We start from the raw sequence: 12730 nt of genomic DNA, 5'->3' as shown, positions 1-12730 counted from the left end.
ATAGGCAGCAAACTTGTGCATAACAGGAGGCCTTGTTTAACAGTTGCTCCGAGAAGTTGCACAAATGTATGATGGAGACATATCCAAACTAGAGCTCTTCCCTGGAGGTCTGCTAGAGTCCATGGGTGGTCCGGGACCAGTTTTTTCTACAATAATCTTGGACCAATTTGAACGCATACGAAATGGTGACCGCTTCTGGTTTGAAAACAAACAGAATGGGTGAGTTGCTCCTATTAGGATGTCACCCATGCTGTGTGGCATCATGAATATTTATCTAAGTTTTGTTATCTCAGTTTGTTCTCAGATGACGACATCCAAAGAATCCGCAGCGTGACTTTTCACGACGTCCTTGTTGCAGTCACGAGCGCAGAGGATTCTGACATGCAAAAGAATGTATTCTTCTGGAAGAGTGGTAAACTGTGATTTTATATCACAAACTACAACGTGATTATGATCGTCAATGACTGAATATATAGTAAGAGAATGATCTCACTGTTGTTAGGTGATCCTTGTCCTCAACCCACTCAGCTAAAAGCATCAATGCTCCTTCCCTGCACTAATGCCACCAAACTCAATTACTTTGATGGGAGCAAAGTTGGCTTTGGGATATGTATCATCATTCTGTTCCTCTTTCCTGTTGGTCAGTATCATACATTCACCTCTGTCTATTTTTGCACTGGATCGATATTGATCATCAAAATGCCCTCACAGTGAGTTACTTAGTGGCCTGTACGGTTGCACATCACCGCAAGTACCGCTACAGAAAGTTCCAGAAAAGAGGGAATTCCATCGGAAGAACAGAGACAACTGTTTCAGGATTTGCTGGTAAGAATTTTCGGGGCCTATCTCACTGGCTGCAACTGATTAGATGACAAAAAAAACTTTAGTTAGCCTCCACAGTGTCTCCAAGATATGACAAAAAAACGTGCAAATTTGCCACTTTATAAAGTGACAAATTTGCGGAAAAAAAATTACTCCGAAACTTACGAGAAATACACGTAGCAACTACTCGGATGATTGTGCCAATACTTTTCGGTCGGGTTTTCAAATAAGGAGATAGTAATTGCTTTAGCAGAGATTAACCATATGATGTTTAAAGCGTTGGGTACTGCTTTGCGAAGGTCCACACCCTGAGGATCAAGCATTTAAGTTAATTTGTTAAAATGTATATTTACTTGTGCAGAATTATTATTTACACATTCATACATTTTGGTGTTTTTTTTTTGTACAAGTATAGTTAAGTTGATGTGTCGAATCTGCTGCTCTCCGTCATTCACTTTCATTTACCTAAAGTATTCTAGCTTCTGATTGGTCATTGTTAGTCAGCTGATAAGGGATCAGGAACTGTTGTCACTCGAGCTGCCATGTATGATGAGAAAAGTTTAAATTAAGAATGAATCCGTCTCCATCCTGCCTTTTCATTTTATAAACAGTGTCCAATCCTCACATTCGACTATTGCTACACTACGTGTATTTGTCAAAAGTTTTTGCCTCTTTATAAACTCGCAAATTTGTGAGTTTTTTTTCTCGGAATATTACCCCCTAACTCTAGAAAAAAAATCTCCAAAAGGTTCACCATGTTTGAATTTACTGTGACTCCCTGGTGACTTCGGCAGTCTCCAGGAGATGTCTCAGAGAGTCGAGTCCACATGAGGTCACCAACTAGTCTCCAGGCCAGTGAGATGCATTAGGCTCTTCAGTCAAATTTCTTGTGGGACTAGTGGGAGAAATTGTCTCAGCCATTTTTTCCTTTCTCAGCCTATGAGTGGCAGAACCATGAAAAGCCTCTGCATCCCGTTAGTGTAGAGGTCATAGAGGAAAGGAAGCTGCAGATATGGGACAGAACTGGAGCCACTCGCCGCTGCTTGAATCTGACCAGACAGCATTGCCTTGATGTACTCCTCTCGAACGATCGCCATCAGAAATCTCTCTTGCTCAAAGTGCCAAAAGAATACGACCTGGTTAGTAGCTATTGCTAGAATCAGCAAGGATCGGAATACTCTTCAAAGTTTTCACTAACAGGCTCAGCCGAATATTGTTCACTATTCCAGGTGCTGTTTTTCGACGATGAGAGCAAACGTGCTGCATTCCTCAAGTGTCTGCAGCCGGAAGTGACTGACAAGAGGCTTCGAGTGAGATTGAGGGAGTTGAGTGAGAAGGAGCTTCTGAAGGAGGCGTTAACAGGAGAGCAAAGGGCGCAGATTGTGGAAACTTTCATCCGACACGCTTTCTCCAAGGTCAGCTAAAAAGCTGGTTAGCTAAACAGCAAGCGAGCCGGATAGATATGGCCTAATTATGCACTCTCCTTGTCTGTCTCAGGTTTTGGATATAGAGAAATGTGATGCTGGGGACATGGGCAGTGTTTCGTGCAAGAAAGCCAAAGAGGTTCTGCGGTGCGAGTTGACAGCTGCAGAGTTTGCCGATGCGCTGGGCCTCAAGCCTGACTCCTTATTCGTGAACTCCATGTTCACACTGGCTGATAAAGACGGCAATGGCTACCTCTCCTTCCAGGAGTTTCTTGATGTCATTGTCATTTTTATGAACGGTAAAAAACATGTGATGCTTTAAACTCCATTAGAATGCGCTCATTAAGAATTGAACTGTTGATTTGGTGTCATTAAAAAGCTTCTAGTGTGAGTTATAGTATATGTTTGCACAGGAAGCCCTGAAGAAAAGTCCAAGCTGATGTTCTCTATGAATGACATCAGTGGAACTGGTTCTTTATCAAAACAAGACTTTGCCAGGATGCTCAGGTCAATTTTATGACATTTTTCAAAAGTGGTTCTCCTTATGTAATAATTTGCTGTCGGCCTTTCTATCCACTTAAAGGTCGTTGATTGAAATCTCCAACGGCGCGTTGTCAAAGTGTCAGACGGACGACGCCATCAGAGCCATGATGCAGGCTGCGGGGTTTGATAACAAAGAGAACATCACATGGGAAGACTTTCATTTCCTCTTGCGGGATCATGAGAAGGAGCTGCAGTTTGCCCACCTTAATGTTAAAGGTTGAAGAAGGTTTTCTTTGTCTTTCCTCATTCCTTGAACGTCATACCGATTGATTAATCGACTGTATTGTCCATGCAGGGGTGCAGAATCGAGGAAATAAATTGTTTAATCGAGATCAGAGAGTTTCTTTTATCTGCCCAGTGAGAAGGTAAGTGAGAGGAATGCAAAACACAAGGGGAACTGTCGATAGTGCATAACCCTCAGCCAAGACCTTGCATGCCATGCCTAAAATCATTTTGTTGTTGTTGATTACAGCAGTGAGAAAACAGATGGACCGGATATCCGCAGACGGAAAAAGTGTGTGCCTAATTTCTTATTGATAACCATCTAGAAATAATAAAAAATGGTGCCTTGAGGTACGAGTGATTGGACTTAGAAGTTTTAAGACATAGCCATCATTCAGCCGATTTTTTTTCACAATATAATTACGATATAATTATAATAATTAATTATTATAATTAATTATTATAATTAATTATTATAATTTATATATATATATACAAAATAACATCAACAAGGGATTGACATTTAATAATCTACTGAAAAAACTAAGGTCAGGTGGGTTGGAATACTTCCTGTTTTCATTCTTCCTCTTTAATCAAATTTACAGGGTCAACCAAAATAGTGTGCCGTCATCTAGTGGTGGTTGAGAGTGGAATTACACCCAAAATAAACGCAAGCCATTTTTATTAAGTGTAAAATTATTGAGTGTTATTTTTCCCCTCATTAACACACACATTTAAACTTTTTTTGGGGGGGGTGGCTGGAACGGATTAATGGCATTCCCATTCATTTTAATGTCTCAAGACACCACTGAAATGTGAATTTTTGAAAACAATTTTGGCGGTGGTCGTAATACATATAATTCAATACAGGTTTGACCTAAATACTCCCAAAGTGTACGTGAAACCCAAGCGTGACTTCTACATAAGAAACCCCGTCCGGCAGAAGATCCAGCAGTTCAAACGATTCATTGAGAACTACCGCCGGCATATCGTCTGCTTCATCGTGGTTTACGGCATAACAGGCGGCGTGGCGCTCGAGAGATGTTACTGTAAGGATAAATCTGTTATTCTGTGTTGCTGCTGCATCGTGAGGTCTAATTCAATTCAAATGTTCTCCTCAGACTACAGTTTGCAGATGACGTCAACAGGCATGCCAGAGACTTCAGCGGTGGGCGTGGTGGTGTCCCGGGGCTCGGCGGCTGCCATTTCCTTTCTCTTTCCTTACATGCTCCTCACCGTGTGTCGCAACCTCATCACAATGTGCAGAGAGACTTTCCTCAACAGATACGTCCCCTTCGATGCCGCCATCGACCTTCATCGCCATATGGCGGTGACTGCCGTCGTTCTCGCAGGTTGCCAGGCAATATACAGTGCCTTTTAGTTTCATTCTAAAAGTTCCCCATTTATTTTGCTGTTTTCTATTGTGTGAATGCAAAATAGCTGCCTCATCCTGGCACTTAGGCTAACAGATCCCTCTGGTGTATTGTAACAACATAATGAGGCTCTCTGACATTAACGGTAACGTGACAAAAAGACACCACCAACACTTAAGACACTAAGATGCATTTGCGTTAGTTTTCATAGAAAATGCATATTAAGCAATAGGAGAAACCTCCTCGATATCCAAAAATAGAATTCGCATCTGAAAAACATGGTGAAAATCATAAAACTTTATTTGGGACACATAGCAAACAGTTTGTATTAAAAGTTTGAGATTTTTTAAATGATTAACAATGGACAATAATTCTAATATCACTCAAATTAATTTTCAAAAGGAAATTCGGTGGTGTTTGTTTTTACCATTATTGATAAAATGGTATAAAAATGACCTGTGCATTGAATGTACTTATTTATGAAGTTTTTTGTTTTGTTTTTGTTTTTTGTAGTGGTTCACAGCTTGGGTCATGTGGTCAACTTCTACATTTTCTCCATCAGCAACCTTAGCATCCTGGCCTGTTTGTTCCCGAAGGTTTTGACTAACAATGGGTATGTTAACTTTTTTGTTTTGTTTGAGTTAATAGTGTGAATGCTTACTCATTCATTTTATATGATAGTTTTTTGTATTCTTGACATTTGTGGACATGGTGGTAAAAAGAAAAGAAAAAAAAGAACAGTTTGTGTGTAAAATAATGTTTATAGTTTATTCTAATAAACTAATACCGGTAATGCTTGCTCATTTTTATGTTATTCTAATGTATTTAATTTATTAATACATTAACTCATTCACTCCCAGCCATTTTCACTGAAGCAATCCCCTTCACTCCCGGCTGTTTCACTAGATTTTGACTGATTTTGCAAGGCCCACAGAATATTGTGTTCTATTGCTATAAAAACATGGAACCTACCAAAAGAAAGATTAGAGTCTCTTCTTTCATCAGGAAAAAAAAGGATAATTCTATCTGTTTCCGTTTTGTAGCAATTAGCATTAGAATATAGCTAAGTTTAAGCATTATTCACAAATCTATTTAGAATTGTGAGTAAATGATCTAGCCACTACTAGACTATCTAGATTTGTATAAATAGTGATACTAAATTACTTTCCACTTTGGGTTGACGACAGGATCCCAAAGCATTCAAACACAATTTTCAATTTCTCAATATAGGTCCGAACTTCCTCTCAAGTGGTCTTGGTGGTTCTTTCAAACGGTTCCAGGTACTGTATTGTGGTAGATTTAGAACGTCACAAAGCGTGTGTTTCTCTCGTTACACCGTGTGCTATGACTCCGTATTTTATTTGTGTTGTTGTCAGGGCTCACCGGTGTGCTGCTTCTTTTCACTTTGTCATTCATTTACGTTTTCGCCTCTCGCTATTTTCGCCGCATCAGTTTCCGAGGGTTCTGGATCACTCATTCCCTTTACGTTGTTGTATATATTTTGGTAAGTGTTTTTCCCTATTTAATGAATAAACAAAATGTCCATAGTTTTTTTTTTTAAACATATTTTAGTATGCGTTGTTGTGATGCTGGCATGTTTACATCCAACAGACAATCATTCATGGCAGTTTTGGTCTACTTCAAGAGCCACGTTTCTACATCTTCCTCATTCCACCTGCACTGCTCTTCCTGCTGGACAAGCTAATCAGTCTGAGCAGGAAGAAGGTGGAGATTCCTGTAATCAGAGCAGAGCTGCTGCCTTCAGGTGACCTTTCGTCTGTTTGTTACGTTACGTCCATCCTTTCTTGGTTAGCAAATAGTCCAAACTGAACTCAGGGTCTCTATTTCGGCCACTGCTAATTATTATTGTTGGACTTTAATTAATTATATATATATATATATATATATATATATATATATATATATATATATATAATTATATATAATTAATTATATTAATTATATAATTAATTAATAATATTATATTATATATATATAATATAATATATATATTATATATATATAATATATATATATATATATATATATATATATATATATATATATATATATGGCGGCACGGTGGCTGACTGGTTAGCATGTCCGCCTCCCAGTGCAAAGGTTGTGAGATCAAGTCCGGGCTTCGGCCTTCCTGGGTGGAGTTTGCATGTTCTCCCCGTGCTTGCGTGGGTTTTCTCCGGGTACTCCGGTTTCCTCCCGCATTCCAAAAACATGCATGGCAGGTGAATTGGACACTCCAAATTGTCCATAGGTGTGATTGTGAGTATGGTTGTTCGTCTCTGTGTGCCCTGCGATTGGCTGGCAACCAGTACAGGGTGTACCCCGCCTACTGCCCGAAGCCAGCTGGGATAGGCTCCAGCAATTCCCGCGACCCTTGTGAGGACAAGCGGTACAGAAAATGGATGGATGGATGGATGGATGGATATATATATATATATATATATATTAGGGGTGTCAGGCTATTAAAATCGTAATTAATCGCATGACTTCAATAGTTAACTCACGATTCATCACAAATTTGATATCTGTTCTACATGTACAATAAAATATTTTGTTCAAAATTTTCATACTCTTGTTAACATAAAGAAGCAAACATTTTATTAATAGAATTATGGATGCATCATTTAGTCATTGCTACAGTAATTTCATAATCATTCATAAAATTGAGTTAAGATTAAAAAAAGATGTATGATGATGAGTGTGATATATATTTGTGTTTAGGTCATTTTTCTGCCACTAGATGGCATAATTGCGTTTGTAAGACTTTGGTGACACCTCAGTGCATTTTTTTTCATATTAATAACGATCTAATCTTTAACATGAGGTTACTTGTGAAATTCTGCAAATTTTTAAAATTGTAAAATACAACGTGACCCCAGTCTCTACAAATATATGCATTATTATTAAATTTATTGCTGCTAAATTTTGACGTGGACGGAATTCCCCAGTACAGGCTTTCCAAGTAAGGGGCGGTCATTAATCGCACGTTAAAACATTTTTTGGCGTTAAAGGAACTTTAAATGAACTCAAAATTAAGGCACTAATTTTAACACCCCTAATATATATCAAATTATTATATAATTAATTATAAGAACAGATTTTTTGTTTTTTTGTTTTTATGTTACACTCTTCTTCCTCAATACTAATCCCCAAACCCCCCAAAATAGGAACTACTGCAGTACTCCAGGCTCTTTTGACTGTTATTTGCGCCCTAGTGGTCACAGGGCCCAAAGCAGGTGCTTCGTAGTACCAAATAAACTGCACCATTAATTATTATTGTTGTCACTTATTTCACTCCCTGCAGGTGTAACTCATCTGGAGTTTAAGCGACCAAAAGGCTTTGTGTATCGTTCCGGCCAGTGGGTCCGCATTGCGTGCCTGATGTTGGGCACAGATGAGTACCACCCATTCACGCTGACATCGGCCCCTCACGAGGAGACCCTCAGCTTGCACATCAGGGCTGTGGGGCCCTGGACCAGCCGGCTCAGAGAGCTCTACAGCGAAGAAAGTCTGATTGAGCTTGGAGCCTGTCCAAAGGTAGGACATCAGTACTTCTTTCTTACTTTTGGAATTCATGTTATTTTTTGTGTGTGTGTGTTTTTTTTTTTACAGGTGCTGTGGGTTCAAATAATGTGCTCACTTCAATCTTAATGATTAATTTGACCATGACCAAGCTTCAGCTTTGCCGGACTTCCTTTTACGAGTTGCATTTATCGCCAACAGTCTGCAGATACCAATTGTTGTGATGATTATGGTGCCCTCACATGTACTTAGTTTAAAATAGCAAACTACTCCTATAAAGTTGGAATCTGTTGACCTATTTGTCTTGATCATAAAGACTATTAATCATTTAACTAAACAAGAGAAGTTTCCCTTTTCTTCATACAGCATATCTTGGAGACTAATGATTAATCGTAGGCGACATCATTGTAGTGCCGTGATCACCCACATTGTGCCAACGGGCACCAGGTCACGTCAAGGAATTAGTCGATTAATCGCACGAATAATTGATAGATTAATCGATTCTCAAAGTATTCGATAGTGATAGCACTAAACATCGTACCAAAATATGACTAGAGCTTGTGTTTGACTCTTTTCATCACAGCTGTATCTGGATGGCCCGTTTGGAGAGGGACACCAAGAATGGACTGACTTTGAGGTTTCTGTTTTGGTGGGAGGAGGCATCGGCGTCACGCCATTTGCCTCCATCCTCAAAGATCTGGTGTTCAAGTCCTTCATCAAGTCAAAGATTCAATGTCAAAAGGTGTGCTTCTCTCTAATGATATGGATCATGACTTCCTTGTGGGCGTGCTTACAAGAGGTGTGGGAGTCGAGTCACGTGACTTGACTCGAGTCCAAGTCTGCAATAAATGATGATGCACAAACTTGAATTCTTTACATTTTTATACAGCACAATATGAAAGTTAAGACTTGAGACTCATATGCGGTATGCTTTTCTCCCACCCGGTACTTCTTCTCGGTACGTACCGTGTTATTCCAGGTGTACTTCATCTGGGTGACACGGACGCAGCGTCAGTTTGAGTGGGTGTCAGACATCATCAGGGAGGTGGAGGAGATGGACTCGCTGGAGCTGGTGTCAGTTCACACTTACATCACGCAGGTGGCTGAGAAGTTTGACCTGCGCACCACCATGCTGGTGAGATAACCAACAGGAAATATGCTGTATAATATAATGCTGGCATACTGTAGATATTCATTTCACATTATACAATGTATTATTGTATTATATTTTTTAAGTTCTATATTCATATTGTCCATCATAATTCTTAACATTTCAAGTGCAATCGTAAATCCTCAGAGCAAATCTCTTCTGTTACAAATATGCAAATGAGTTGATAATTTTTGCCGCTGGGTGCGGCGATATGATGATGACTACATTTCTTGTTTTTAATGTGCGAACAGTACGTGTGCGAGCGTCACTTCCAGAAAGTGTGGAACCGCAGCCTGTTCACCGGTCTGAGGTCTGTCACCCATTTTGGCCGGCCGCCCTTCGTGTCCTTTTTCAGCTCGCTGCAGGATGTTCATCCAGAGGTCAGTCCCTTTTGAGCCGGTCTCGCAAACGTCCACATAGAGTGCAGGAGTGAATACGTGTAAATAAGTGTTATTTCCTGCAGGTGTCGAAGATTGGCGTTTTCAGCTGTGGACCGCCGGGACTGACCAAGAATGTGGAGAAAGCCTGTCAGCACATGAACAAGAGGGACCAGGCATTGTTCATGCACCACTATGAGAATTTTTAAATGAAGTTCCGCATGGATGAAAAGGGTCTTTTAATATAAATTTCTGTGAATGGAATGTTGTAATCTACTTTATTGATCATCAAGCACGCTCCCAATAAGTTGGCAAAATGTTTTTGTAATAAATTCTTGTCTCTTTATTTATGAATTAATGAATTTTATTTCTTAAACACACACAAAAAAAGCTAAGAAAAAAATCTATATCTACTCAAGATATTAAAAGTCCTATAAAACGTAAAATTATAGCATAAACATAACATTTATAGCAATAAGTGTAATTGTACATGAGGCATTCATGTAATGTGCTTAATTTAGTAAGTTTGGGTCATGAACTGAAAATCAGATCTAAATAATATTTTTCTTCTTTAATAAATCATAGCTCTAAAAAAACAAGATTTTAATTCATTTTATTTTCAACGTTTCAATGAATGCTTGAAATGTAGTTTATTGTGTGCTCTTGAATAAATTTGAATCTATTGACACAAGTGTTGTTGTTTTTTGTTTTTGTTTTTTACTTAATAATTGAATATTAGCTTGTGCAAAAAAGAACAGAAGTATTTGGAGAGCTGAGGCCCTATTTTTTGTAGATGCTAGCTAAATAGCTAGCTCCCTAAAAGGTAAACCTTTTTTTTTTTTACCTTAATAATTGGATATTAGCTTGTGTAAAGAAGACCAGAAGTATTTGGAGAGTTCAGGCCCTATTTTCGTAGATGCTAGCTAACTAGCTAGCTCCCTAAAAGGTAAACAATGGGAGCGAACTGGGGAGCTAGCTAGCACCTCGGGCTAAAGCCAAACTGTGGCATAGTTTTTACTTTCCGGACCTGGATTTTCCACCTCTGGATGACAGAAAGTAGACTAGATCTCAGACCAGCTGAAAGCAGTTCTAAGTTTGTGGCACAGGTGGTGTAACAGAATTTTGATGGATTCGAGCCATCCTAAAATGGTGCATTTTTGTGTTCACATTGACAATTAATGACCCTCATTGTGGCAGTACATTAGACTTGCCCATGAATTCTTTCATATGGACCAATGTTAAATTTCAAAATTGCTTCTCCGTCACTGTAACTGATTAAAAATGATTTGCATAATGATGGTTCAAATGATGACGAATAAATTTGTCACAAATGGTATTTATCTGAGTTGGTGGTGCAAGAAAAGGAAACTTGACTGCAGGTTTAAAGATTTTACTGTGTTACTTCTTATTATGGGCTGTTAAAAGTTTTGTAAATAGAATATTCTGAAAATGGCGTCACTCGTAGATAACAACGATGGCAAACAAAACAAAAAACACCCTACCTTATCTTCCGTGTAGTTACTTCCTCTATGTTTATGTTGCAAGGTGGAGTTGTAGTTGGACTGTAAGATTGCTGCAGATAAGACATAAAGGAAACCAGTGCATTAATTTACCTAGCTATTGAAAAGCCTTACTCAATATATTGTTTTATGGATTATGACGTATTTACTGTTGAAGTATGTGTGAAAGTCATACAAGGAAGTGATAATATCCTTCCATTTTCTGTGAAAAAGGGCCTTATCAGCCACTATGAACAACATTAAACATTAACATTATTCTTGTGATGCCAAACCCTTTGAAGGGAAAATAAATTCCTCACCTGCGCAATTAAAGTTTTTTATTTCCTGCACCCTCTGTTTACATATTTCTGTCAAGAACACTTCTCCATAAAATCAATAATGCACCGAATGCATAATTAGAAAAATGCACTTTGAAGTTCCAACTGCCACAATGTTGTTGCCTGTTCATTTGACAAGAAACTTCTTGAATCCTCAGTCATAATTAGATCATGCAGAAGGGTGAGCAGCTATGTTCGTAAAAACATGACTGACTGATTGGGTTTTATTGTCTTGGATGTCAAACCAACCATAAAGACGGGAAGTGTTTGGAAGCGTTACAGGGCTGGTTTACATCAGTTTGGGTCCTGTGCTATCAGAAGCTTACAGTAGGGGAGTTAATTACTTTCCCTCACGTTACAATTTACACTATATGATTATTAGTTGACTTCAAGGTAACATTTTGGGCCTTGAAGGTTGAGGTACATTCACACATATGGACAATGTCAGCCTAACATTAGGGCTTTTATTCAACTACCAAAACTTTAAATGCAACTTAAAAGAACAACCCAACAAATAAATTAATAAGTAAAATAATATTTTAGGAAAAGAATTGCAATTAAAAAACGATATGAAAATAAATTCCTGCTGTGTGTGCTATGGCCTCTTGGGGCACTGTTTTGCACTCATGGAGAACATGGACCTAAAAGTTAAGGCAAACTTTATTAATATAACACGTTTTCCACAGATTAGGAAGAATAAATGCCCGTGAGTACTGTTATATTACTTATCTGTATATGTTACTACAGTATTTGTGTGTGAATATTCGTTATTTGAAGGGTAAATTCCTCCTGTGATGTAATGCTACTTTATGCTAGCTTCCACTTAGTGTTAGCATTAAGCTAGCGATGTAACTTAAATATTTTTCTTGCATTTAATTGTACAATGTGTGTAATAATAACGACTACATTCAGATTAATTGCCCAGCCCTACCTAGCACACATGATTTTGATGATGAGAACATACAAACTCCTCACAGGATATTCAAAGCCTGAATTGCAGAACTGTGGGGCAGATGTGCAAACCACTAACACACTGTGCTGCCATACATGAAAACATAAGACTGGAACTTAAGTTAAATTGCTCCTTTCACCGTTATTCAAGACCACCAGTGTGCACATTAGCAATTTTCAAATTAAAATAAACAGAATACTAGAAATAATTCACACTCACAGTCAAATATAAATTTGACTCAAGTCAGAAACGTTGCAGTAATTTTAATTTTCTGATTATTTCAATTTACATTATTTCCTTTGGGGGAAAAATAAAGCTTGACTTTTCTTTGTCCCAGAACTTTGAAGGTCCACTCTATTGATCCTCACTGATCAAATGGCTCCCTCTCCTGGTAAGAGTGAGCTGCCTCCATCTAATGAGCTTCACAAGGGCATCCTATTTTATGCTGCATTACCTTTTTCTATAGATTTTCAATACAACACATTAA

The 12730-nt window shown here is 38.4% G+C and overlaps 1 protein-coding gene across 1 annotated transcript in view; it reads left to right on the top strand.

Moving 5' to 3' along the window:
- The window catches only part of duox (dual oxidase), a 38070-nt gene extending 28156 nt beyond the window's left edge, over positions 1-9914 (top strand). The window contains exons 12-33 of the mRNA XM_086072782.1: positions 44-219; positions 294-412; positions 503-640; positions 712-825; positions 1759-1961; positions 2052-2237; positions 2320-2545; positions 2660-2753; positions 2830-3005; positions 3085-3154; positions 3262-3303; positions 3882-4060; positions 4133-4363; positions 4898-4997; positions 5615-5664; positions 5761-5888; positions 5996-6149; positions 7710-7942; positions 8511-8669; positions 8907-9062; positions 9329-9457; positions 9541-9914. Coding sequence (XP_085928908.1) covers positions 44-219; positions 294-412; positions 503-640; positions 712-825; positions 1759-1961; positions 2052-2237; positions 2320-2545; positions 2660-2753; positions 2830-3005; positions 3085-3154; positions 3262-3303; positions 3882-4060; positions 4133-4363; positions 4898-4997; positions 5615-5664; positions 5761-5888; positions 5996-6149; positions 7710-7942; positions 8511-8669; positions 8907-9062; positions 9329-9457; positions 9541-9663 — 3186 coding nt within the window. The 3' untranslated portion in view covers positions 9664-9914. The remainder of the gene's footprint in view (positions 1-43; positions 220-293; positions 413-502; positions 641-711; positions 826-1758; positions 1962-2051; positions 2238-2319; positions 2546-2659; positions 2754-2829; positions 3006-3084; positions 3155-3261; positions 3304-3881; positions 4061-4132; positions 4364-4897; positions 4998-5614; positions 5665-5760; positions 5889-5995; positions 6150-7709; positions 7943-8510; positions 8670-8906; positions 9063-9328; positions 9458-9540) is intronic.
- The last annotated feature ends 2816 nt before the right edge of the window (positions 9915-12730 follow it).

Source organism: Leptonotus elevatus, chromosome 4, assembly GCF_054856555.1.
Source record: "Leptonotus elevatus isolate MCC_2025b chromosome 4, RoL_Lele_1.0, whole genome shotgun sequence".
In the NCBI taxonomy this organism is placed as follows: Eukaryota; Metazoa; Chordata; class Actinopteri; order Syngnathiformes; family Syngnathidae; genus Leptonotus; species Leptonotus elevatus.
Note: the sequence above shows the minus strand (reverse complement) of the source record. Positions and strands in the feature narration are given on the sequence as shown.